Below are 25,280 nucleotides of genomic sequence, written 5' to 3'. Positions count from 1 at the left end.
TTGTCAGGTATGGTAGGGTGTTAAAGCAGAGATCATTTAGCTAAAAACGCATCCTGGAACAAAGCCAGTAGCTACAGCTAGCAAGCTACTCAAAGTTCACAGAGAGCTTTGAAGACAAACACCCAGGGACAGTGTCAATTGGAAGAACCACGTGATACTTTTGAACAAAGGTTTAATCCAGGGAGCATTACTGATGGATTAGGTCCATCAGTTACAGCAAGCAAGCAATCTAGAATGGGTACTCCTAGGTAAAAACCAACTCAACAAACAAATCCCTCAAAGAATGAGCCTGCAATGCAGGTGGAAGTAGAAAATGTCATATATTGGACAAAACCTTTAGAGGAAGAGAAACGAAATACGGTGGGTTGTTGATTTAAAAGCTTGTCCTACCCACCTTGGGCTCCTTTACAGATGAGGAAAGTAAAATAACTGTTAAAAAAAAAGACATTCCCATTAATGTGGAACATATGCAATACCCAACCAAGTCTAAGTCTCGGCCATCATTTAACAGTCTACCTTCTGACCGCAGAGATTGCTGAGCACAGTGTGAGGACTGATAATGGAGTCACTGCTTGGACTAAAAATGGACCTGGGTGATGTTCAGGTCACGCTCTAAGCAAATGAGCTTTGAGCATCGTCAAGGTTCTCTTTTATCAACTGGAATCACTTTTCAAATCCACAGTGCCAAATATTGGCAAAAGGGGGCCAATTGGGAAATACACTGGAGCGTCAACTCGCGTCATCAAAATGTGGGAAGGAGCCAAGGAGGAGGATTGCACCTCCTCTAGAACTGTGAGAACAAAAACATAAAGAAGCCACACCATAGCATTTAATTATTATGAGCTATGCAATGCAGTACATGGTAAAGGATGGATTTGGCATGATTCCTTTTGAGCACACTGACTGTAATCATTATTCATGAAATCCTGTATAAGTAAACTTCAACTTTCTTTGGAAGTAGAATTGTATCTAAGATTTTCGAACGTTGTTTTAAGGGTAAAACACATCTTCAGGAGAGCCTATAGAAACACAACGTGAGCATTCTACCCTCAATGTAATCAATGAGCAGATCCACTCGAAAATTCCTTGATTCTGAATTGCTATTGAGCACATTGGTAAGACGCCCAATAGAAATTCATGGCTCATCATAATTTGCAGCAATATAATTTCTCTATTTTTATAATTTTCTGGTGCCACAATCATCATATTTAGTCATATTGTGAAGTGTTGAAACCACGACTAGTAAAACTGCAGCTTAATCCTACAATACCTGAGCTGAATGGATTAGTTAAATATGCAGTTGCTGTCGATGTAGTATGGATGTGGTAACATTCCCTCACATCTCACTTTTTGTGTAGCTGTTCAGTGGCCTTCAGCAATGTCAGTTTGAAAGCTGTTAAAACAATTAAACTTTCATAGCATTATGCTTCCATACCACTTCAGTATCAGCATCCTTTGCAAGGGACCTACTTTATATGGACTATGAAAATGCTAAGCTCCACTGAAAAGCTCCAAATAAGAGATAACATGAACAATTACAATGGCAGTAAGTATTATCATTGAAGAAATTATGAAAAAGTATTTTTCTCAAGTGTGACAGGAATGCCCAGACGTGGACCTTCATGTTGTCTTTGCTATAGGACTCCAACTGCACTTCAATAATGAGACCCAATAAGGCTTAAAGCAGCCTAAGTTTTCTTTTGTTCCCGTTCAGAGGGAACGTGGGCTCGCACTTCAGACTGGACTGTTTCTACAGGGGCAGGACAAAGGATGATTTACATTAGGCTAATTCCTTTATGTCGTGACACAGTGAGCAAAACACGATAGATTGGATTACGACCAGAGTGATTACTAGTGACTGAAATTAATCCAAGAGCCAACCCATCTTTTTCTGTACGTTTTAAGTACTATGACCTGAACAATTGCAATGACCAAAACACACTGAGGTTTAAGTGAATGGGCTTCTGCAGTCAAGGGCAGGATACAGCAGTGATATAGCAGGTTAACTGCAAATATAGGATTACAGATTTCACAGTGTTATGGGAGACCAAAACGAGAATACAAGAAAAAATAAAGATATTGAGGCTGGTCCGATGGAGTGCACCAACATCATGTTGGTTGGCCAATAGTATTAGTGGTCTTGGAACAAATGTAGCAAATGAAAGTACCCCAATAGGATACTGCTCAATAACAACCAACAACCCGAGAACTCTGAGAAAAGGTAGTCTGATTTAAGTTTCTTTACTGGGATCTGTCACTGTTTATTTAACTAACGATGAACACACATCATGTAGGTATATTTTTTAACCTCAGCAAGGAGACAGCAAGTGCTGATGTTTCGGAATCAGTGTGCACAATCCTAAGCCAGACGTGGACAACATCTTCGTTAAACATCTAAGACATAGGAACCACTAAAAAGTCCACAAAGGTTTGGAAGTCTGTCTCACTGCGCTGTACAATGGCACTGCATCCTTAGATACTAGATAATACGCTCGGCACTGCCTCTTATTGATTAACAAATAAATGCCTCTGAACAACTGTGTGGTAATAGATAGGCAATTTAAACTGCCTAGAGTACGTGCTTAGGGTAGGGCTGGTTAGGGCGTAGGGACGACGGGGATGTCTTACCTAATATGCAAGAGGGGAGTTGACGGGAGGATCGAAGTTGGGATTGGCTGTCTGTCTGGAACTTCTGGCCCACTCTTCCAGACTATAAATTCTTACCCCAAATGGAATGTTAATTTTTAGGCAACTCTTTCACATTATCAGTGCTTATTGGCAGAACACTTGGTTATGATGCTATAAGATAAAAATCCATTAACTTTTATGATGACTCGTGATGAAAGCATCATATATTTGCACGTAATCTCTTTATGGCTTTGTCTGCTAAGAAAGTTTATGCATTAATGTATGGAGCATGCCATAAAAAGCTGATAAAACATATTAGAAGCATGTATGGTGTAGTATGTAGTACATTACATTAGGGTTTAGCCATAGTTTGTGCCATGTTGTCAAGTTTTATGGAAGTTTTATTAATATAAAGATACTTAAGAGTTTATCAGTCTGTATGGGATTACACAAAAAGCATCAGACCCAATGTAAACCAAGGAGACCACTTAGTCAAAAGTTGTAAAAAGAAAATGACAGATGACCCCCTCAAAGGTACTTCATGGAATATCTAAATAGTGCAGAAATAGTCAATCAAAGGTCCAGGGGGCAATGAAAGGAAATACAGAAATAGGAACAAGTTTAGATCTCCTTTAAAGGCCCAGTGCCACATTACTATGTGCAACACTGGAAACACTTAGGCTACACCTAATCTCTCTGGTAAGTAAGTGGACATTACGCATACCCTTTTTTTTATTGAATCGTTTTATTGGCATTTTCAACTACTTCACACATTACACCAACAGGTGAAAGCAGGAGGTCAGCAAAGCCGGCCCGATATACACCAGTGAATAACTCTCCCCAATGAGCCCCAAAGAAGCTTCTCAACATCACCCACACTCTTCACGGTAAGAATTCACAGGAAGATATGGTCAACCATCCATCAGGTAAACAGGCCCAAGAAGGCTATGAATACAGTATAAGAGAACAACATCAATGAATAGTAACATAGACAACTATACTCTGTATTGTTGTCAACGACAATTTTGTGTTACAGATTCCATCATAAGTGACTGTGGCATGTTTAGATAAAAATGCCATATTAAGAACTCAAGATATATTACATGCAAAAGTGATCTTCCCGGTGGCAGGGTCGTGAGATTGGGGTCAACTCCCCTGCCAGTTTTAGAGAAGTAAAACTAAATTACGGTAAACTTACGAGCTGGCTTGAGTACACTTCTGAGTGTTTATTCTTCTTTCCTATGGAGAGGTCTTAAAAGGCTTCCACTTAATGGCAAAGAATGCCCTCTCACCAATTATTTAGTTACAGACTTTGGCATATACAATGCATGCTAGGTTTCCCGGTTACACAACTTTTGCTGTCATTTGAATCCCCTCAACCCTCAAGTTCACAGAATAATAATATGCCAAACTAAGATCTGAAAATCATATGTGTTAATGCCAATGGTTGTTCACAATGTATTAAAATAAATATAATGCAGTCATACTTGCTTCAACACATCCTGATAATGCCTCACTCCCAGAGACCCACTGAGCGCAAATAGAAATAAACTGAAAAGAGGCTGGGTGGGTAGAGTTACACAGGCAACTAACAATAAGGGGACAGAACATGAGAGCACTGGCAATACAAACTTTATAAAGAGTAGTTTTGCCTTTCTGTTTTGCAAATCACTGTTATATCACATCCTTAACACTTAAGACAGAGGAAGGCAGCAGGTACATATTTGCAAAAGTTAAGATTCAGGAAGTGATAGGACCTGTCTGCGCCCTTATAGGCACCAAATCAATCCTCTTGCCCTGCATAAGCAAGATGCACACGGAATTTGGGGGCAAAAGTAAGGTGGTGATTGAGTGGACAGGTGCTAGACAGATCTGCTAAACCAAATGCGGTAAGTAATAAAGACCTTTTCATGCTAAAGATCTCACTGAACAATGGTAGACTAATAAACCCAAGGGACAAGGAATATATAGGTCTATCCTGTGTACATGGTATTTACACATGAATTGTCTATTTTCTACTTACTCAAAATGGTTGCATAGTTTAAAAACCTGGAGGATAGCGTTTCAGACACTAGTGAGCACTAATCAGCCTCAACCTGGCAACAGGTTGCTTATCCCTCCCCGCATAATCTAGAAAATGAATTCTAGGTGATATAAACATCCAGAGAAGAATAAAAAATTATAAAACCTGTAAATATCTTACTTCCAATGAGGGTTCAGTGTTGTCCCTCTAAACTCCGTGGTTACTCTGAGAGCCAGTTCTGAACAGCAACCTGAGGCAAGAATCCACTAAATACAAGAAACAGCACAGAGCCAAAGAAGCAGACCTGGAGCTACAGGTGAAAGCCTGCGACTCCAATGCAAAGACAAGTCAGTGCCAGCCCTCCTGAGAGACTTCACAAATGCCAAATATTAACTTAACTCGTTTCACCGTAAAAGTGGAACAACCTGCATAAGGTGGAAACATTACAAACAAAGGGAAAAGGAAGGCCATCTTCGAGACCAACAACTGAGACAAAGAGCAACATAACTGGCCATATTAGCGATAAGCAGGGAAGCTGGACACCGACACACACTGTTGCAAGAATTCATCACTTAAATTTGTAGGCTTTACGATTCACCAAAAACAGATACACAAAGTATTGCAGAACAAATGATAACACCAAGCACCTACCCAACATTTAAGTAGGAAATGTGGACAGAAATGGAAAGGGAATATTTCCTACAGATTGAAAAACATTTAAGAGATGGCGGGGATACAGGGGAGTATTATATGGCAGCACTGAATATGCATAAAAAGGCTACAACCCAAGGAAATTACAACAGTAAGGGGGCTGAATTCCATTGTAACATCAAAATTGGTTATCCTTCACAACACAACCGGAATCAAAGGTCTCAATAAACATTGGTGGAGGTAGCTAGTTTACTATCAGTCGCAAAACTGTGCATACTAAGAGAGTGGAAGTCTAAATGATCCCAAGACAAAGAGGACTAGGTGCAAGGACAGTGGGAGTCATGCCAGAACATGAGAGGCTTATACACAGACATAGGGAGCAATTCACAAAGGTCATATTATAAATGATAAAATCTACACAAGTAAATTTACTCTTACACTTTGTAGAAAATAAACAACTTTTGGCTATTCACTATTTACAAGTGAAAATGTACTACAAAGTGCAGACTTACATGTCCCCTCCCCCTGAAACCAGAGGGTGGAGCCTAATGTATGAGTGTAAAGTTACAATTAGCAATTTTTCACACTTAGATGGTGCTCTCCACAGACGGGGAAGCGATCTCTTTATAGTAAAGTATATGGAAAAGTAAAATGGTTTATTGAACTTTAAAAAATAGCAAAAATAATTTTATGTTAAATTATAGATTTAAATTAATGCATATATAAGCAGAACACAATAAAAAATATTAAAGCATTAATATATTTCTGACATATTTAAATATATGAAATTAAAATGATTTGAAAGACAAAAAAAATATTATGAATTAAAAATACTAAAACTTATGTACATCATTATTTTACATTCAGTAAAAACAATCTACATATATTTTTACATTAAAATAGTTATTAAAATATATTAAAATAAAATATAAAGTTTACAATTATAACTATCTTTTACATTAAATTAAATGTATATGTGTTTAGAAAAAGTAGAAACTAATTAATTTAACATTATTTCCTATGAGATTATATTTTAAATCCCAACCTTAATTATTTTCTATGGGAGAGTGTTGCAGTACCTGTGGTTGTCCATGTTTGGTACTGGACTTGATACAGTTCTGAGATGGAGTACATTTACAAATGTTTTGGGTGCTTTTTGGCTGTAGTATCTTTAGAAGTGCAGTTTGGGATAGCAATGGACTTACTTTTTAGGTCTCGGCTCTAGACGGCACACATTCGATGTCTCAAACTGAGACATGCTGTGTCTACATCGTGGGCTTCAGCCCCACCCACAGGCTTGCCGTTGGCTGGCTTCCTTGTCGCTCCATTTTGCATCCTCCCCATTTGTCCATGGCGTGCACCAGTCATGGATCTTCTGCGGTTTAGCCCTCCCATGAGCACCGCCCAACTACTCCTAAACCTACCAGCGGCAATTTTATGGCATTGTTTCTGGACTACTTTTTAATTAGTTGAAGCGTGTCTTTCGTGAGCACTCCTGTTTTTGCTTGCACCGTGCCATGTATGTGTACCTTCTTACGTGAATACAGTGATGCGGCTTACCTTGCACATCAGATTGGACTGTTTCTACAGGGGAAAGACAAAGGCTGATTTACATTACGAACGTACATATGCAATTGTTTCATTCCCTCTGTAGTTTTAAGCGACTTAAGATCGCGCAGATCTGTCAATGCTTAATTTAAGGTTTGGGAGTGTGGCTGTCACATTTGGTGGCATGCAGTGCGCCAGGACTTCAATATACATCTGTGTGACATCAGGTGTTGTAGGGTTCCAAAACATTTTTTAACCCCTTTGCTGCCAGGCCTTTTCCTTTCCCTCAGGTGCCAGGCCTTTTTTTGGCTATTTGGGACAGTTCTCGCTTAGGCCCTCATAACTTTTTGTCCACATAAGCTACCCACACCAAATTTGCGTCCTATTTTTCCAACATCCTAGGGATTCTGGAGGTATCCAGAGTTTGTGGGTTCCCCTGAAGGAGACCAAGAAATTAGCCAAAATGTAGCGAAAATTGCATCTTAAAAGAAAAAAACATGGGGAAAAAGGGCTGCAGAAGAAAGCTTGTGTTTTTTCCCCCCAAAATGGCATCAACAAAGGGTTTGTGGTGCTAAAATCACCATCTTCCCAGCTTTCAGGAACAGGCAGACTTGAATCAGAAAACAACATTTTTCAACACAATGTCGGCATTTTACTGTGAAATACCAAATTTGTACTATTTTTTGTGCTTTTAGCCTCCTTACAATTAGTGACAGAAATGGGTGTGAAACCGAAGCGGGATCCTGGAAAGCCAAACATTTCTGAGAAGTAGACAAAATTCTGAATTCACCAAGGGGTCATTTGTGTTGATCCTACAAGGTTTTCCTACAGAAAATAACAGCTGAAATTAAAATAAATTGAAATTGAGGTAAAAAAAAAAAAAACAGCCATTTTCTCCACGTTTTACTCTGTAACTTTTTCCTGAGATGTCAAATTTTTGAAAGCAATATACCATTACGTCTGCTGGACTCTTCTGGTTGTGGGGATATATAGGGCTTGTAGGTTCATCAAGAACCCTAGGTACCCCGAGCCAATAACCTTGCAATGGGTTTTCATTCTATACCGTGTATACAGCAATTCATTTGCTGAAATATAAAGAGTGAAAAATAGGTATCAAGAAGACCTTTGTATTTCCAAAATGGGCACAAGATAAGGTGTTGAGAAGCAGTGGTTATTTGCACATCTCTGAATCTCGGGGTGCCCATACAAGCATGTGAATTACAGGGCTTTTCTCAAACAGACGTCTTTTTTACACACTGTCTTACATTTGGAGGGAAAAAATGTAGAGAAGGACAAGGGACACTAATACTTGTCCTGCTATCCTGTGTTCCCCAAGTCCCCTGATATAAATGGTACTTCACTAGCGTGGGTAGGCCTAATGCTGTGACAGGAAACGCAACATGGACACATCACATTTTTACATTGCAAACTGACTCGGTTTTTTGGAAAGTGCCTAGCTGTGGAGTTTGATCTCTAGCTCAGCCGGCCCCTAGGAAAACCTTCCAAACCTGTGGATTTCTGAAAACTAGACACCTAGGGGAATCCAAGATGGGGTGACTAGTGGGGCTCTCATCAGGTTCTGTTAACCAGAATCCTTTGCAAACCTCAATATTTGGCAAAAAAGAAAAAAACTTTTTCCCTCACATTTCGGTGACAGAAAGTTCTGGAATCTGAGAGGAGCCACATACACCCAGCATTCCCCCAAGTCTCCCGATAAAAAATGGCACCTCAATTGTGTGGGTAGGCCTCGTGCCCGCGAAAGGAAATGCCCCAAAACACTATGTGGACACATCAAAATTATCAAATTATCAAATACAAAACTACTTGTTTTTGTGGGGGGATTTCTCCCACATTTCTGTGTGGGATCATCGCACTGGCACAAATTTCCTACCACCCAACGTTCCCCTTAGTCTCCCGGTAAAAAATGATACCTCACTTGTGTAGGTGGGGCAAGTGCCTGTGACAGGGAAGATCCAAAAACATGTCGAAATTGAGGGGGAATCAAAGTGGGCCCCTGGACCTCCCTGCCCTGCTGCAATGTTCACTGTCTGCTTTGCAACAGTGAACATTTCAACGGCAACAGGTGCAGGTGCACCCTATGCACTACAGCATTGCCGCCGGCTCTATTACGAGCCGGAGACAATGCTGTAGGACGTTTCCCGCTGGCACAGCAGGAAACTCGTAAAGGTCCCAGCTGGAAGGCTGTCACACTGGTGGCAACCTACCTTTCTGGACTTCAGCGGACAGGCTTTTTCTTCCGCCAAAGTCATAATAAGGCCCTATGACAGTCCTACAAAGAGTTGTAGACTCTAGGTAAAAAAAAAAAAAAGAGGCACTTCATTGTCAGTGTCTATGCTTTCCTTGCCCTTAACCATAGCAAAGAAAAGAGAACCCTGTCTTATAAGATCCACCATTTTCTCTTACACCCCAGAAGTGAGGTAGTGTGAATGAAAAGCCATGCTTGCATCCAAATAAAATATATAGAGCCTTAGACCTGGTTGCTTTTGACCACATGGACACAGTAATGTTTAACTTTGCCTAGCAATCAGTTTGGCACCCATTTCTCTATGGAAAATGTATCCAGATGAATCTTCCCATCTACTCTCATCTCTAGTACTACTGTTAATACTGCACCAAAGTTCAAACTGTAAATGTAGGGATTAATTATGGCAAATACGTTTGTCAGTGAAGTCCTGACAATTCACCGTCCATACTTTTCTGGAGGAAAGATGAAACCATAAAAGAGGATGACCAGTCACTCATGCCTTCTTATCAGTCAGGGCTCTAATTTCCGTATTGATAACTTTAGAGGAGATGGAATTATTCTGTGAATGAGGATCCACTTTTAGCAAGTGCTCCTGAGAGGTTGTTGGCCCCACTGTGCAGGGCAGGAGCCTTTCAATCCCACCTGGCTCTGCATTCACCAGATTCTGTAACAGATTGTAAACGAAGTGCAGGTGCCCTCTGCCTGCTGGATACTGTTCCCATCCAGCATTGGGGATGAAGAGTGCTCCACCGTTACTAAAACTTGGGAGAATGCACAACAGACAAATTTCCAGCTGCTTTGCATAGGCTCTCATCGTAGCACTCTTTCACTTTTGTGCACCAGCACTTTCTGCCTTATTTGTACAGGTGGTCTTGTGCTCCTGTAATCTCACACAAAGAGATAAGGTGGACTCACCAACCAACTTCTGTCACTTGCTAACAGGGTCAACAAACCAAAAAAACACTCCAACTCCAACACGAGAAATTTTCTGAGGCAAAGAAAAAGAAATGCAACAAGAAGGTTTTGGTCACTGAATCGAAGGCACCCACACTTAAAAAGGAAGAAGTGAGAGCCCGACCACGAATGGAGATCTGCAACAACTGTACCTCAACAATGAAGCCAAAATGTCTTTCACCGAAGGACAAACTATCAAACAAATTGGTGGCATTGATAAAAACTTGGGGGTAGCAGAGAACTAACTGGACGATCTAGAGACATCAACTGCAGACATGGCAGTTCTCTGACTTTAGGGTCAAGTGCATGAACTGCATCTTGTGAGGAGATACTCAGGGCTCTTACTATAGATTGTAGAGGCCATCCCTACAAATGTTTGAAACTTAACCACACATTATTCCTATTGTCATGACCCCAAGAAAGTGAAAAATGAAAAAGTATCACACGGACATTTCACAACACCAGAGTTTAATTAGGTAAGAGGTAATCTAAGGATTATGATAATCATTTTTATCTCCAATACTTTCTAAAATTATTTTTCCTATGGTACAGCGATTTATATATAGCCTTCAGGAGCACTTATGAGGACAGTTAAGGTAAACTGGAAAATTCTAGTAATACCATTTCACAGAAGCAATGGTTTGAGGTAACTTTGATAACATTTTGAGGAGCATCTGGCATTGAGAGTTATTTTTGCCTGCTAAAACTAGTCATCAACTTTATCCAACAGAGATAGCATACAATACTTGTGAGCTACTGCTTGGTTTTATACACAGTGTACTATGGATTTTCATTTGCTGTTGCGCATTAAGGTGGGGATATTGTTTTTTCCTAGTTTTCCAGTTCTTGGACTCAAGACTTCCAATAGTTGCCAGCAATTTTTACTAGCCGCACCACAACCACAGGGCTCAACGCGACCTGAACCCTCATCCAGTTAAGAATACCTGCTGACTTGAACATGTTCCTACAGGCATGCAATAGGTATAAGTCTTTAGCATGAAATCAGCATGAAGTCTGTTTAACACTACTGTCTCAGTGTTGCTCGAATCACAATTTACAGACCTTGTAAGGTGGAATACATTAGAAATGTCTCACCTTAGCAGCCTTGCCTGTATCAACATGAACCTCCTTCTTAGTCTTCTCTTTGTGTTGCAACGTGCCTCTCTATTGATTCCACCTGAGATTACCTGTTGTAATTGGACTGAACTAACAAACTTACTATGATAACATAAGAAACCTAAAAAACGCGCCACTGTACAAGATCTCCCTCCTATATTGTACTGGCTCCACCTTATTGGGGGCAGGCAATGAATGTGTGACGACAGAACAGAACATATAAGTTGCCTGGTCCCATGAAGGGATCTGCAGCTCCACAAAACAGTAACAACTGTTCTTTAACACTCTTTTTTAAGTCACCCTCCAATTCTCTGACAAAGCTGGTTAGAAAAGTAGTACCTCAAGATATCCAGGCTCATTCACACATTCTCAAACTTCTCCAACATGTTCAGATTACCTTTTAAAACAAATGTTTTCACAACATTGAATTACATGAAGGGTTGAGCGGGAAAATTAACAGAGACATGAGGAAGAACATATGGACCTAGATTAATAAGCTCTCACAGAGTGTACAGCCATGAGATAATGAATCTGATGGTCCCTCACTCTTAAACAGATCTCATAATTCGCCCAAATTGTCCTTTTATGACTTGGACATTGTGATGAACTGGGGAGTATAAGCCATATGTGGTGGTACTACCTCATCATAGCTTTTTTGGAAATAAATACTTTCCCATATCCAGGACTTTACCGACTTTCAATTCTATATGAGCCACTCATTAGTCTCCTGGGTGACATGGACTCAAAGGAAGTGTGCTTCCTCCGCTCCAACAGTGATGTATCCATCCTTCTCCTGCTATCAGCCATAAAACTGACTGTCTGTCTTAGAAAAACTCAACACTTACTTCTGCTAAGCAGTGGTGGAATAAAACTCGGAACATTTGTATTATGAAAACAATCTCATCTATAGCAAACTGTCACAACAATGTTGATGGAATTTTTGGTTCACTGATTGACTATGGTTCAGACCTTCCTGTCAAGTGTCATCAATGTTTCCCAGCATATGTATCTTTCCTTGGAAGTATGGCACTGTTTTTCCCTAGCCCTGTGTGTCCCCCGATGGATACAAACGCGTAGGCCAGAACCTCTAGTGAAAACACTCACATCTTCATTTTACAGATAACCTGCACGGACGTGAGTTGCTGAGAATTTTTCAAAGGTCTTTTCCATTACCTTACCTTTAGTAATAAATGTCCCAATTTATTCCTTCGATATTGATATAATTCAGGGTAGTAAAGAATACATAATGACATTTCACTTACTGTGAAAAAACGCAAATAATATCTCCTTCCGTTAATTCGTACGGCAATCCTCCTGTAGAATATAGCAAACATGAAACAGTTACTCCCATCTGTCAGGTTTAGCAGTGCAGGACAGTCGTTACAAACATTTCAATACAATAGCATATTTAGTTATATACTAAATTAGTGTGTGCACATACCCACACCCACTCCCCCTCCCCCCAACAGAGTGAAACACAGTTACCTAAGTAAATGGTATCTTTTGCAATAGTGTACTCAGGTCACCCTAAAGCTTTTGGTCTTTCTAATTTGAAACACAGAGATTCACTAGGTTAAAAACAAATAACAAATCACCAAGAAAAAAATGAAATTTCATTGAAGGTAGAGACATTATTATAAACAGACTGTCCATTTTCTTAAAGTACAGCATAGATCACAATTAAGATTCACAAGTTACATCCCTAAGAAGTGGATACAATATTTATATCTATATATATAAAGTGTTTCACAAGAACACTTGATTTTGTGGTACATAAAGAAGTACTACAGTAGTATTACTTACTTACTACAATATCTAGTTCACAAACCTAGGCCTGAGGCCTCCGCCTCTCCTATCTTTTCTGTGCAGGGGTCTCAGTCATATATGTGGAGATGTCCGCACAACCAGTTATGCTCTCACCCCTACCCCAGTATCACACACAGCACCATCTGCACACAGCGTCTTCTGCTCTCACCCCTACCCCAGTAACACACACAGCGCCATCTGCACACAGAGTCTTCTGCTCTCACCCCTACCCCAGTAACACACACAGCGCACACACACAGCGCCATCTGCTCTCACCCCTACCCCGTAACACACACACAGCGCACACACACTGCGCCATCTGCTCTCACCCCTACCCCAGTATCACACACAGCACCACCTGCACACAGCATCTTCTGCTCTCACCCCTACCCCAGTAACACACACAGCGCCATATACAAACAGCGCCATCTGCTCTCACCCCTACCCCAGTAACACACACAGCGCACACACACAGCGCCATCTGCTCTCACACCTACCCCAGTAACACACACACAGCGCGCACACACAGCACCATCTGCTCTCAGCCCTACCCCAGTAACACACACAGCGCACACACACTGCGCCATCTGCTCTCACCCCTACCCCAGTAACATACACACTACATTAAAAACAAATAAATAAATAACCAAAGAGCCTTACCTGCCTTAATAAAGCACTGTAAAGATGCCACAAATGTACAACGGCACAGCAGGCGGGCGGGCGGCAGACGTGGAGACGGTGACAGGAAGCAGACAAAAAAGCCCCGTAAAAGTTAGCTGCAAGCGCTAACTTTTAAGGGGCTTTGGCTTCCCACCACTAGCCAGGATCGTCATGGGAACGCCATAACTAATGGCCGCCGTAGGTAAACATAGAGGAGGGCCGCGGGAGCATGCGCGAAGTAGCCACTATTGCGCATGCTCCCGCAGCCCTCTTCTATGTTTATGTACTGTGGCCATTATTATATGGCGTTTCTCGTACATCCGCGGGCCGCCAAGATAGGTCCGTCGGGCCACTGGCAGCCCGCGGGCCGTACTTTGAGTAACGTCATGCTAGAATGAGCACCCCAGAATTCAGAGATGTGCAAATAGCCACTGCTCCTCAACACCTCATCTTGTGCCCATTTTGGAAATACAAAGGTTTTCTTAATACCTATTTTTCACCCTTTATATTTCAGCAAATGAATTGCTGTATACCAGGTATAAAATGAAAACCCACTGCAAGGTGCAGCTCATTTATTTGCTCTGGGTACCTAGGGGTCTTGATGAACCTACAAGCCCTATATATCCCTGCAACCAGAAGAGTCCAGCAGACGTAACGGTATATTGCTTTAAAGAATCTGACATTGCAGGAAAAAGTTACAAAGTAAAACGTAGAGAAAAATGGCTGGTTTTTTTCACCTCAATTTCAACATTTTTTTATTTCGGTTGTTATTTTCTGTAGGAAACCCTTGTAGGATCTACACAAATTACCCATTGCTGAATTCAGAATTTTGGCTACTTTTCAGAAATGTTTAGGTTTCTGGGATCCAGCATTGGTTTCACACCCATTCCTGTCACTGACTGGAAGGAGGCTGAAAGCACAAAAAAATCGTAAAAATGGGGTATGTCCCAGTAAAATGCCCAAATTGTGTTGAAAAATTGGGTTTTCTGATTCAAGTCTGCCTGTTCCTGAAAGCTGGGAAGCAGGTGATTTTAGCACTGTAAACCCTTTGTTGATGCCAATTTCAGGGAAAAAGCCATAAGCCTCCTTCTGCAGCCCTTTTTTCCAACTTTTTTTTTTTTTTTTTTAAACAAAATTCTTACTGTATTTTGGCTAATTTCTTGGTCTCCTTCAGGGGAGCCCACAAAGTCTGGGTACCTCTAGAATCCCTACGATGTAGGAAAAAAAGGACGCAAATTTGGCGTGGGTAGCTTATGTGGACAAAAAGTTATGAGGGCCTAAGGGCGCCCTGCCCCAAATAGCCAAAAAAAGGCCTGGCAGCGAAGGGGTTAAAAAAAAAAAAAAAAAACTATTACATTTCCTTATGCTTTCCACAGCGAGGTCGCCATCTCCCTGGCAAAAGTCACTGTCCTGGTGGCAGGCATGTCCACCAAATAAGTAGAACGTACAATTGTCATGAAGTCCCTAATAGTAACTTTACGGTCGTAAATACAATTGTAGGATGTTCCACTCCCTCATTTGAGAGGGTAAAGACATGCAAGTGTACACCTAGGTGTAGATACCCACTCAAACTGTGACTAGCAAAGTGGAGTGTTACACCTCGGTGTAGTAGTAAATATAGACATGAGTAAATATACATGTGTATACTTACCTGTGTGTCTCAGGCCTAACAAAGTTTTGATCATTCAAATTTTTAAGCACAAAGTATACATCATGTTGAGCAGTTTCATGACGCACACCGGTTACATTTTAATGGTCACGTCTACGCTTATAAACATATAGGAAGTAGCTTCAAAATTAAGCCATTGTGCTTTCTTTAAAGCTTTAGGAGACCAGTCACAGATATTCTCCTAGCAATATAATGTGGTTTCCAAGATAAACAGTCAAATAATATTCCAAGATATGAACATTAATTTACAATATCAAGTTTTACACATCTTAGCTACCATCATTTTCTACTGACCGATCTACAGAAAATCACAATCTTTGATTTAAGTTTCTTAATTTTAAAATGTTAGACAGTAAAGTAACACTGTAATATGTACCTAGAATATTATAAACCAGGTGATACCAAGCTCGTAATTACCAAGGGCCTCATAATGAGTTTGGCGGAGAGGATTACTCCATCACAAACATGACGAATATCCCATCCGCTGTATTACAAGTTCCATAGGATGTAATGTAACTTGTAATATGGCGGATGGGATATCTGTCACGGTTATGATGGAGTAATTCCCTTCGTCAAACTCGTAAGGTGGCCCTAAATCATTTGTGCAAAATAACACTCTTCATAAGATTACACTGACTTTTGGTGGAAAGTTATTTACACTTTGCCAGCTCAGACTGTAGATCTATAAGCTGTATTATGAACATCAGGGGTGACAGGACACAACCTCACTTGACACAGTTACCAACATGCACTTTGGCAGTTTTCAGCCCCTCAAAATGGCAAACACAAGCAGAGGATTCCAAATATAGCAACTTGATCCCCCCCTCAAAAGCTCGCTGAAATAAATAGAAAATGTTTGCTCCATAGGATGTTCCTGTCAATGGCAACAAATGCTGACTCATGGTTGATAACCGCACAGTAAAGGAGAGAAGTTTACTTATCAACAGCTAATTTCTCTAGATCACTAGCTGTGACTGCAATCCATGCCTGTCTGTAAAATAGGCAAGACATTATTTTCTTCCACTCATTCATATAAAGCCTGAGAAAGACCTTCATCATAACTTTACCATGGGGGGTTAACAGTTATAGTAGCTGTAAGTTATTTTGGTGAACTGTTATAACAGAGCCAAAACCAAGCCGCACCAAGACTAAAGAACTAAAATTGTATTATATACTGCCTTAATTACAGGTAACGAAATCAAAGTCATCACTGAGACAAGCACATGCACTACAATTGCCCTTCTATACACTTATCAAGCTAGTCAGATCAAGAAAACGCCCTTATAAACCTCTGCAGTCAGCTGCACAACAGAATTCAACTTGCTAAGAGGAATTGCACATGCTCTAGTCAGCCTAAATTACCAATGCTACAATTATTAATCTCACCACTATTAGAATGCATTTTATCTGTTACCAAGCCACTAAACCTCTTATTAGCTTCTTTTTCTTAAAATCCACTATCCTTTGCAACCTCTGAAAGGTAGAATTATTTCATCCCATACAATTCAGTTTTTCAGTGCTGGCCACGTTTTTAAGACCAAGGTCAAACTTGTCCCTGTATATCCCTTTATCATTTTAAAAAAATCATTCCTAAATGTGATTCCCCATATTATGAGTCAGAAACCAGAAAGAGTAAAATCTTGCTTAGATAATCTGCAACAAAGTTCATCCTTCGATGTGCAACCTATATCGACCAACTGTTAACATATACTTATTGTGATGATTGGCTAAACTTTTATTATTTTATTCCACTGCATAGGAAGTATCATAGCATAGTTTTTTGACAATATGGGCTGCAGTATGAGCACAGCAAAGGGCGGTTTATGTCACCACAGTAGCGCAAGGAGTAGCTGATGGTTTACCTGGTGCTGATGGGTAAAGGTAGTGCATGAAGAAATGATCAACGTCAGAGTGAACAAATGGGATTCTGTTTGTTAAAATACAGTGGCTAGTGGGGTTCCATATGTGCTGGGTCACTGGTTGTATGCAGAAATGAGGACCAAATTATGTGGTAGGTTTGACTAAATTGTGTCACAGAATTATTTGGCATAATTCAGGACATTCTTTTTTGACTGATTTTGGAACAGTGTGGTACAAGAATACATACAACGCACCTTCGCCACCTAGCCGCATACATCGTGACATTTTGAAGAGGATTACGAACAATACCTTTTATGCAGTGACCTGGAGGCCATGATGATCCAGCCATGACCCCATACTTTGATATTTATGGGGGAGTTTCTCTTGTGGTGCGCATCAATCTATCCCTTCCTCCATTCGGCCACCACAGGGTGGACGTCCTAGTGAGGTACACCTCCCCTCTGGCATTACCAAGTTTGTCCAAGACCCACAGCAGAGCCTCCCTTGATGTCAGCATAAGTGTGTATCCAAGGACCCGCAATAAGGTGTGTACTATCCGTGCCCAATATTCCTGGATTGGGGGACACAGCCACGTCATATGGAAAAAGGGCAACGAAAGCAAGTGTTCGTGTGTGATTGCCATACCTCCAACAATTTTAAGGGTGTACTATAGGTGCATTGAAGCTAATAAAATTGAACAAGGCATAGACAAGAGGACATCGCTATTTCATGGAGGCCATTCGTGCCACCCACCAATCAGCATCATTTAAGGGCCTATCCAGGCCTCCCACTTCCTCCTCAAAGGGGCAAATACGCCAGGGGCATTGTTAATCATAGTATGTGTTTGCATGACACTGCTCCATTCCCCAACACACCCATCAGCAGTTAAGCTTCCAGCAGACTATGATATGTGAGCACTACAAGGCTGTCCTTATACACAGCGAGCGTCTGCCTGATCTTTAGGTATTTATGGAACCGGGTTTTAGAAAGGGCGTAATGTGCCCGACGGCGCTGAATGGACTTTCCAAATGTCACTAAATGTTGTAATATCTATAAAGTCCCATGTTTGAAAGGCTCGGAGACTGGAGACTTGGTGGAGGCAACGTTCCTGCCCCAGCAGGGTCTATTAGGTAAGTAAGTTATGGATCCATAAATCGTGTACCCGCTCTCCAGGTATGGAAAACTGCTTTAGTCACTTCAGGAAGATAGGGATGTTGTCACCATAAAGTATCCAAGTTTAGCTCAATACACAGGATCATCCCAGTCCCCGGGATCAGCCAGTCATTGATCCCCAAAAGTTGTGTGGCTCTGTAATACATCTGGAGGTCCGACATAGCTATCCCTCGATCATATACCGCTAGCCAGCACTTGGCCTGAGGTGAAGCCCCTAAACCACCGGTCAGGGATTATCAAGGGAAAAGTTTGGAAAATGTACAGGCAGTGTGGGAGAACAATCATCTTAAAAGGGCCACACAACCCAAGAGGTTAAGCGGGAAGTGCACCCAACGCTGAAGGTCCGTTCCCGCCTGGGAAGGGAGAGGTGGTATGTTGAGATTCCAGGCCAATTTGAGGAAAAGGGACATATGAATACCCAGAAATTTGAAACTCAGCCTTTTCATAGGTATAGTGGCTTGCCAGTGTGTCGCTGCAGCCTTGCCAATGACCGGCATTAGCAGAAATTTAGGGGGTTTCACTCATAGACTGGAGGCCGCTTCATATAGCTATAAGATGCAAAAGCATCTTGGACCGGTCCTACTGGGGTCAGCCCGGTATAGAAGAACATAATTGGTGTAAAGTGCAATTCTGTCCTCCACTCGCAGTTGGGTATCACAACGCACTAGATGGTCAAGGGGTGCGAGGGCAAACTAAAGGGGTGACACGGGACAGCCTTGGGGGGTCCTTCTGCCTCAAGGGAAGGGATCTAAGAGTATCCCATTAATCAGCACCCAGGTCGTGGGTTCGAAGTACAGGAGGTTGATATAGCCACGTATTTGGTGACCGAAGCCCATTCTAGCCAGTACTGTCTTCATAAAGTCCTAGTTAACCGAATCAAAGACTTCTCGAACTCAAGAGGCAGGAGCGCGCAGGAGTCAGGCATCTCAAGGACTATTGCCAGTGCGACCTTCAATCGACGAGTGATGAGTACCTCGAATGGACGTAAATCCACACTGGACTGGGAGAACTATGGCTGTAGATAAACTGTCAGAGACTAGTGGCAATGATTTTCAGAAAGACCTTCATCTCAGTCTTACTGAGGGTTGTAAGGTGACATGAACTTCAGTGAGGCGAGGGTTGGCCAGGCTTTGGGATCACCACAATGGTGGCTGCATCTAACTCTGGGAGGATTCAGCCCCTCTGAGCCACTTCTGTATATAGGTTGAAGAGGTGCGGCAAGGGCATCTCCTGGAACTTTCAGTAGTTCTCTAGCAGATAGCCGTCTGGCCCAGGAGTTTTCCTGGAGGGCAGCCCAGAGATTCCTAGATCTCCTCCACTGAAAGGGGCTCGTAAAGAGCCACCTGCTCGCTTGTTGACAGCTGCAGAAGAGGTATTTCAGTCAGGAGAAGCCTGCTATGCTCAAGGGGGGGGGGGGGGGGTGAGGATGCTGCACATTCAGCCCTCGGTAGGAGTCGGCAAAGGTCGCTGCTACTGTGATCGATACAATACAGCAGAAAAAGTGGTTAATGCCATAAAGGTCGCACATCCAATCCAATATGTATATACAGTTCTGGGAAAGATCCTAAGTCTTTGTAAAGATGTACGGTATGGGTGCCAATCTGGTGTAACACCCAACCAGCAAGGGTGTCTAAATTGCTGACTGGAAGGCCAATCAGAAATTAAAATTGTCAATATATACCAGGGCACACCAATGTAGTCCAGAAATGTTCATCCAAGTGGAGGAGTAAATACAGAATCCAAAACCACGTTATTGGAGTTGAAAGAGGTGTATTCTTGTCAAGAAATGATAAGTCCAATGTACAGCCACAGCCGACACGTGTTTCGTCACATTGACTTTATCAAGGCCAAAAAACTAGTTTTGAAGATGGTATCCAATGGTAATGGGCGGTATGCGTAACCAAAGTCGTAATGTAGACAAGTGTCTAAGCAGTCTTGAGCATTTTTGTGTCTAAAAACTCACACCGGAATTCTCGGTAATCAATTCAAAGAAAGCTCTCGGTAATGTCAGACACAACATTTGCGCGAGATACGCTACATAACACTCCAAATAAGGCTTGTCATGGCCTTTTTCTTCAGATGCTTTCTTTGAATTGATTACCGAGCATTCGATCTGACTTTGTGGACACAAAAATGCTCAAGGTTGCTTAGACACTTGTCTACATTATGACTTTGGGTATGCATACCGCCCATTACCATTGGCTACTGTGATAGAGTCGACACGCAGAACCACAGCAGAGTCTAGGATTTTAGGTATTACTCTGGCAGGTGCGTTACTGGTGGCTAACCAGCAGAGGAGTTTACTAGACTTGTCGTCAAACTCGTACACCCGCTGGATAGAGGCCCTCCAGCACTGACAAGCCTCAAGGACTTTCTGTTCAAGGATGGACTGTACCAGCTCCAATCGACGTCACATGGTCTTGGTAGGATTGCTGACATAATGTCACCCCAAGGCTGTAACCTGGGTCTCCAGGTTCGTCATCATCTGTCATTTGGTGCCCCCCACCCAACATGGCAACATGTCATTTGGCTTTTGTTGCTCTCGGATATGTTCTGTTTTACCCCACTACTGTCTTACCCCCACTTTTGTCATTTTTGCAGTTGCTGGTTCCCTCGCAATAAGTCCTTCATCCTTTTTTCCTCTTACTGTGTTTGTTAAATTACGGTACCTATTTTTTGCCTTCTCAACTACAGTGTAGTAGGCCTTTTAGGCATCCTGGGATCTACGACCTGCATCCAGGTTGTCTGATGCTTGTGATAGCAACTGACAAGCCTGACCACTGATAATAATGTTCTCACACTGGTGGGTGCATTGCATTCAGTCTGTATGGAACTGCTTTTTATAGGTGGTCAGTAGTCCTTGAAGTATGTTATCTACAAAAGCCAAAGTCAACTACACATTCCCTGAACCTCAGTTGCTTACCTGTGCCTATAATGATTGCACAAGATCTTTTCTACCCTTTTCCCATTTTACCCTGATCTCTAAAGTGTGTGTTGTTACACTGATTAGTTTGCATAGGAATTCTGACAACAGAGTCCCTCCACTCAGAATACCATGTGTAACATGATTTTAGTAACCTTTGTTGAACTTTGCAAATTATGCAGCAGATGGTGGATTATGTGGCAACTACTGTACATGTTTAATTATGTGGGAAAAGATGCAGTTGTATGGAGACATTATTACAGGAGCCATGCATATAAATGATACACCACATGGCACCCTTCAATGTAAGTAAATTTGTGTTTAGAAGTTAAAAGTAGCATTCAGATGAAGGCTTCCTTCCAGGATTCTTGAAAAGTATGGTCTGCTTGATAGCAAGCTATGATTATTTTGGTAATCTTTGTGAACAACACAAGGGGACTTTAAGTGAATATGGGAACTGATAGACAGCCAGTAAAACTGGGAAGAGACGTGGACAATTCAGGAACCTCAAGTCTGCATCATGGACAATTTGCAAAGAGCAGATGTCATATCTGTAGGAATGTACCCTCTTTTTGCCACGGTTGCCCCCATTTTCTGCCAGATGTCAGTGTGCTTGACTGTGTTCACTGGAATCCTGCTAACCAGGACCCCGGTGATTATGCTCTCTCTCCTCTACATTTTGTCACTGCATACTGGTGACCCAGTTTTTCACCCAGAATTGGCATACTGTGTCCCCTTATAGGTCCCTGGTATATGGTACCTAGGTACCCAGGGCATTGGGGTTTCAGGGGATCCCTATGGGCTGCAGCATTTCTTTTGCCACCCATAAGAAGCCCATGCAAAAGGCTTCTGCAGGACTGCCACTGCAGCCTGTGTGAAAAGGAGCATGCACCCTTTCACTACCACTTACGCTGCACCAGGTCACTTATAAGTCACCCTTATAGCAGGCCCTCCAGCCCTGAGGGTAGGGTGCAGAGTACCTGTGTGTGAGGGCACCCCTGCACTAGCAGAGGTGCCCCACGCCCTCTAGGACCATTTCCCGGACTTTGTGAGTGCAGGGATGCCACTTTACGCGTGTACTGGACATAGGTCACTGCCTATGTCCAGCTGCATAATGGTAACTCCAAACATAGGCATGTTTGGTATCAAACATGTTGGAATCATACCCCAAGGCTTTTGCAAGCATTTGTTGTATAATTTCATGCACTCTGGGGGCTCCTTAGAGGACTCTCAGTATTGCCATTCCAGCCTTCTGAGGTTTTCCATGCAGCCCCAGCTGCTGCCACCTCTCAGACAGGTTTCTGCCCTCCTGTTGCTTGAGCAGCTCAAGCCCAGGAAGGCTGAACAAAGGATTTCCTTTGGGAGAGGGGTGTTACACCCTCTCCCTTTGGAAGTAGGTGTTATAGGCTTGGAAAGGGTAGCCTCCCCAAGCCACTGGAAATGCTTTGAAGGGCACATTTGGTGCCCTCCTTGCATAATCCAGTCTACATAGGTTCAAGGACCACCAGCCCCTGCCCTGGCGTGAAACTGGACAAAGGAAAGGAGAGTGACCACTCCCCTGTCCATCATCACCCCAGGGGTGGTGCTCAGATCTCCTCCAGAGGGTCCCTGGGTTTTGCCATCTTAGATTCCAAGTTGGCAGGGAACTCTGGGTGCATCCGAGTGGCCAGTGCCAGCAGGTGACATCAGAGCCCTCCCCCGATAGGTGCTTACCTGTTTAGCTGACCAATCCCCCTTTCAGGGCTATTTCGGGTCTCTCTCTTGGGTGGTTCTTCAGATTCGGATTACAAGACTCCGGCAGGAATCCTCTGCATCCTTTACTTCACCTGCACTGAAAATGCATCTGGATCTTCCAGGAACTCTACAAACTGCAAAAGAAGCAAAGATGACTTCTGCAACATTGTATCTTCAGCTCCCACCAGCAGCTGCAACTGTTTCCCAGTCGTGCATCCTTTAGAGGACAGCCAATCTTCGGCCTGCACCAGAAGAACAAAGAAATCTCCCTGTGAAGAAGTCACTCCCCTGCTTCAGCAGGCACCACTCTCAACAACGACCGGCTGCGTGGGTCCACTCTCCTGACGAGTTGCGTGGATCCTGCATCACGGGTGGTGGACTGAAGTGGTCCTGACGTCCTACTGTCCAACTTTGGGGGAGGTAAGAGCTTGCCTCCCCACGCAAGACAGTACCCCCGTGCACCATGTGTTTTGTAGTTGCCAAGGCTTGTTGGCATCCTTCCACGAAGTTTTTCATGCACCGTGCAGCTCTGGCCCCCAGCACTCTATCCTACGATGCACAGCTTTCTGCGTGGTTCTTCGGCGGCGTGGACCCTTTGTTGTAGTGCTGCATGGGCCTCCTTTTGCACTTATTTTGTCCCTGTCCTGTGGGACACCTGTGCACGTTGCCTGGTCTTTTGAGGGCTCTCTGAGTTTCTGAGAACCCCCCTCTAACTCTCCCTCCTAGGTAGAGTCCACCAGGTCCCTCCTGGTCCAGGGAAGAGCCAATTTTAGCTAACTGTGAGCTTTGCGTGTGCCAAGGTTTGTTGGCGGAATCCAGAAACGCAAACCAGAATGCAATCTTCCAACCAGCATGGGACATCATCTGCACCAACCAGGAACCTGCATCCATCTTCTTGGGTGCAGTACCAACTGTTGTTCTTCACCAGTGGTTCATCTTTTGCACCTTCATCCGGGTTAGCAGGGGCTCCTGTTCTCCCTGGACTCTTCTGGGCTTCTTGGACTTGGTCTCCTTCATCCACAGGTCTTCAGGTCCAGGAATCCACAGTTGGTGTCTTGCAGTCTATTCTGGTTCTTGCATTGTCTTTTTTTCTCGTGTTCTTGTGTGTTCTAGGAAAGTTACTGTGATTTACTCCTGCTTTCATGGGCTCTGGGGTGGGTTCTATTACTTACCTTTGATGTTTTATAATACTCCCAGTGCCCCTCTACAAACTACACTTGCCTACTTGGGAAACGAACATTTGCATTCCACTTTCTTAGTATATGCTTTGTGTTCCCCAGGCCCATTTCTAAATATTGTGATTTTCACTATTTGCACTGTTGTCTTACTGTTTTTACAGCTATTTATGCATACTAGTGTATACAATTTGTGTATTACTTACCTCCTATGGGAGTATAGTCTCTATGGTATTTTTAGCATTTGTGTCACCAAAATCAAGTACCTTTATTTTTGTAACACTGAGTATTTTCTTTCATGTGTGGGAGTACTCTGTGACTATAGTGGTATTGCAGGAGCTTTGCATGTCTCCTAGATAAGCCTTGGCTGCTCAGCTACAGCCACCCCTAGAGAGCCTGGCTTCTAGACACTGTCTACATTTCACTAATAAGGGATAACTGGACCTGGTGTAAGTACTAAAACCAGGCCAGCCTCCTACAATATCAACGAGTTGCACTGGTCAATTCAGGAGGTAAGAAAGGCCTGTAAAAGATTTGAATGGGATTCTACCACCACACAATTTTTTTAAATTGAAAGATGCAGAGAAACAGCATACATTAGTATAGCCCAGCCTCTTTTTCTGTCAATGTCTCAATTAGGCTGTTGTGCCCAGATCACATCTCATGAGCTGCCAAAACATCGTTGCATGGGGGTGGCACTCCCCACATTTGATTGCAATCCTGCTTTTTTGAGCCGAATAAAGAATCTTTTTACTTCACAATGTAGGCCTAGTTCCTCACAACAGAAAAAAAAACTCAACTGCCTTCCTCAAATACTGGGTATAATCCAGCCATTTGAGCTGCATGGTGAAGAATGAAATGTAGATATAAACCCTATTACTCTCTTACCACATGCTATTGGATGCTGTGCCTATCATTCTACCTTATATTAAGTGTTTGACTTGCAATGCATAAGGGACTATGTTACATTAAAAAACATACACTCATTCAATGCACCTTCATTTTTTTGTCTTGCATATGCACTGTAAAAAGAAAGCAATCAATTTTTTGTATTTGTTACTGCACTAGGTGTTTTATATTTTGTCAGTACTCGG

The 25,280-nt window shown here is 42.4% G+C and overlaps 1 protein-coding gene across 1 annotated transcript in view; it reads right to left on the bottom strand.

Moving 5' to 3' along the window:
• Positions 1-25,280, bottom strand: part of RBMX2 (RNA binding motif protein X-linked 2) — a 107,606-nt gene that overhangs the window by 52,188 nt on the left and 30,138 nt on the right. Inside the window, exon 3 of the mRNA XM_069214085.1 lies at positions 12,449-12,500. Coding sequence (XP_069070186.1) covers positions 12,449-12,500 — 52 coding nt within the window. The remainder of the gene's footprint in view (positions 1-12,448; positions 12,501-25,280) is intronic.

The sequence above is a fragment of the Pleurodeles waltl genome, chromosome 2_1, assembly GCF_031143425.1.
Source record: "Pleurodeles waltl isolate 20211129_DDA chromosome 2_1, aPleWal1.hap1.20221129, whole genome shotgun sequence".
Taxonomy (NCBI): domain Eukaryota; kingdom Metazoa; phylum Chordata; class Amphibia; order Caudata; family Salamandridae; genus Pleurodeles; species Pleurodeles waltl.
Note: the sequence above shows the minus strand (reverse complement) of the source record. Positions and strands in the feature narration are given on the sequence as shown.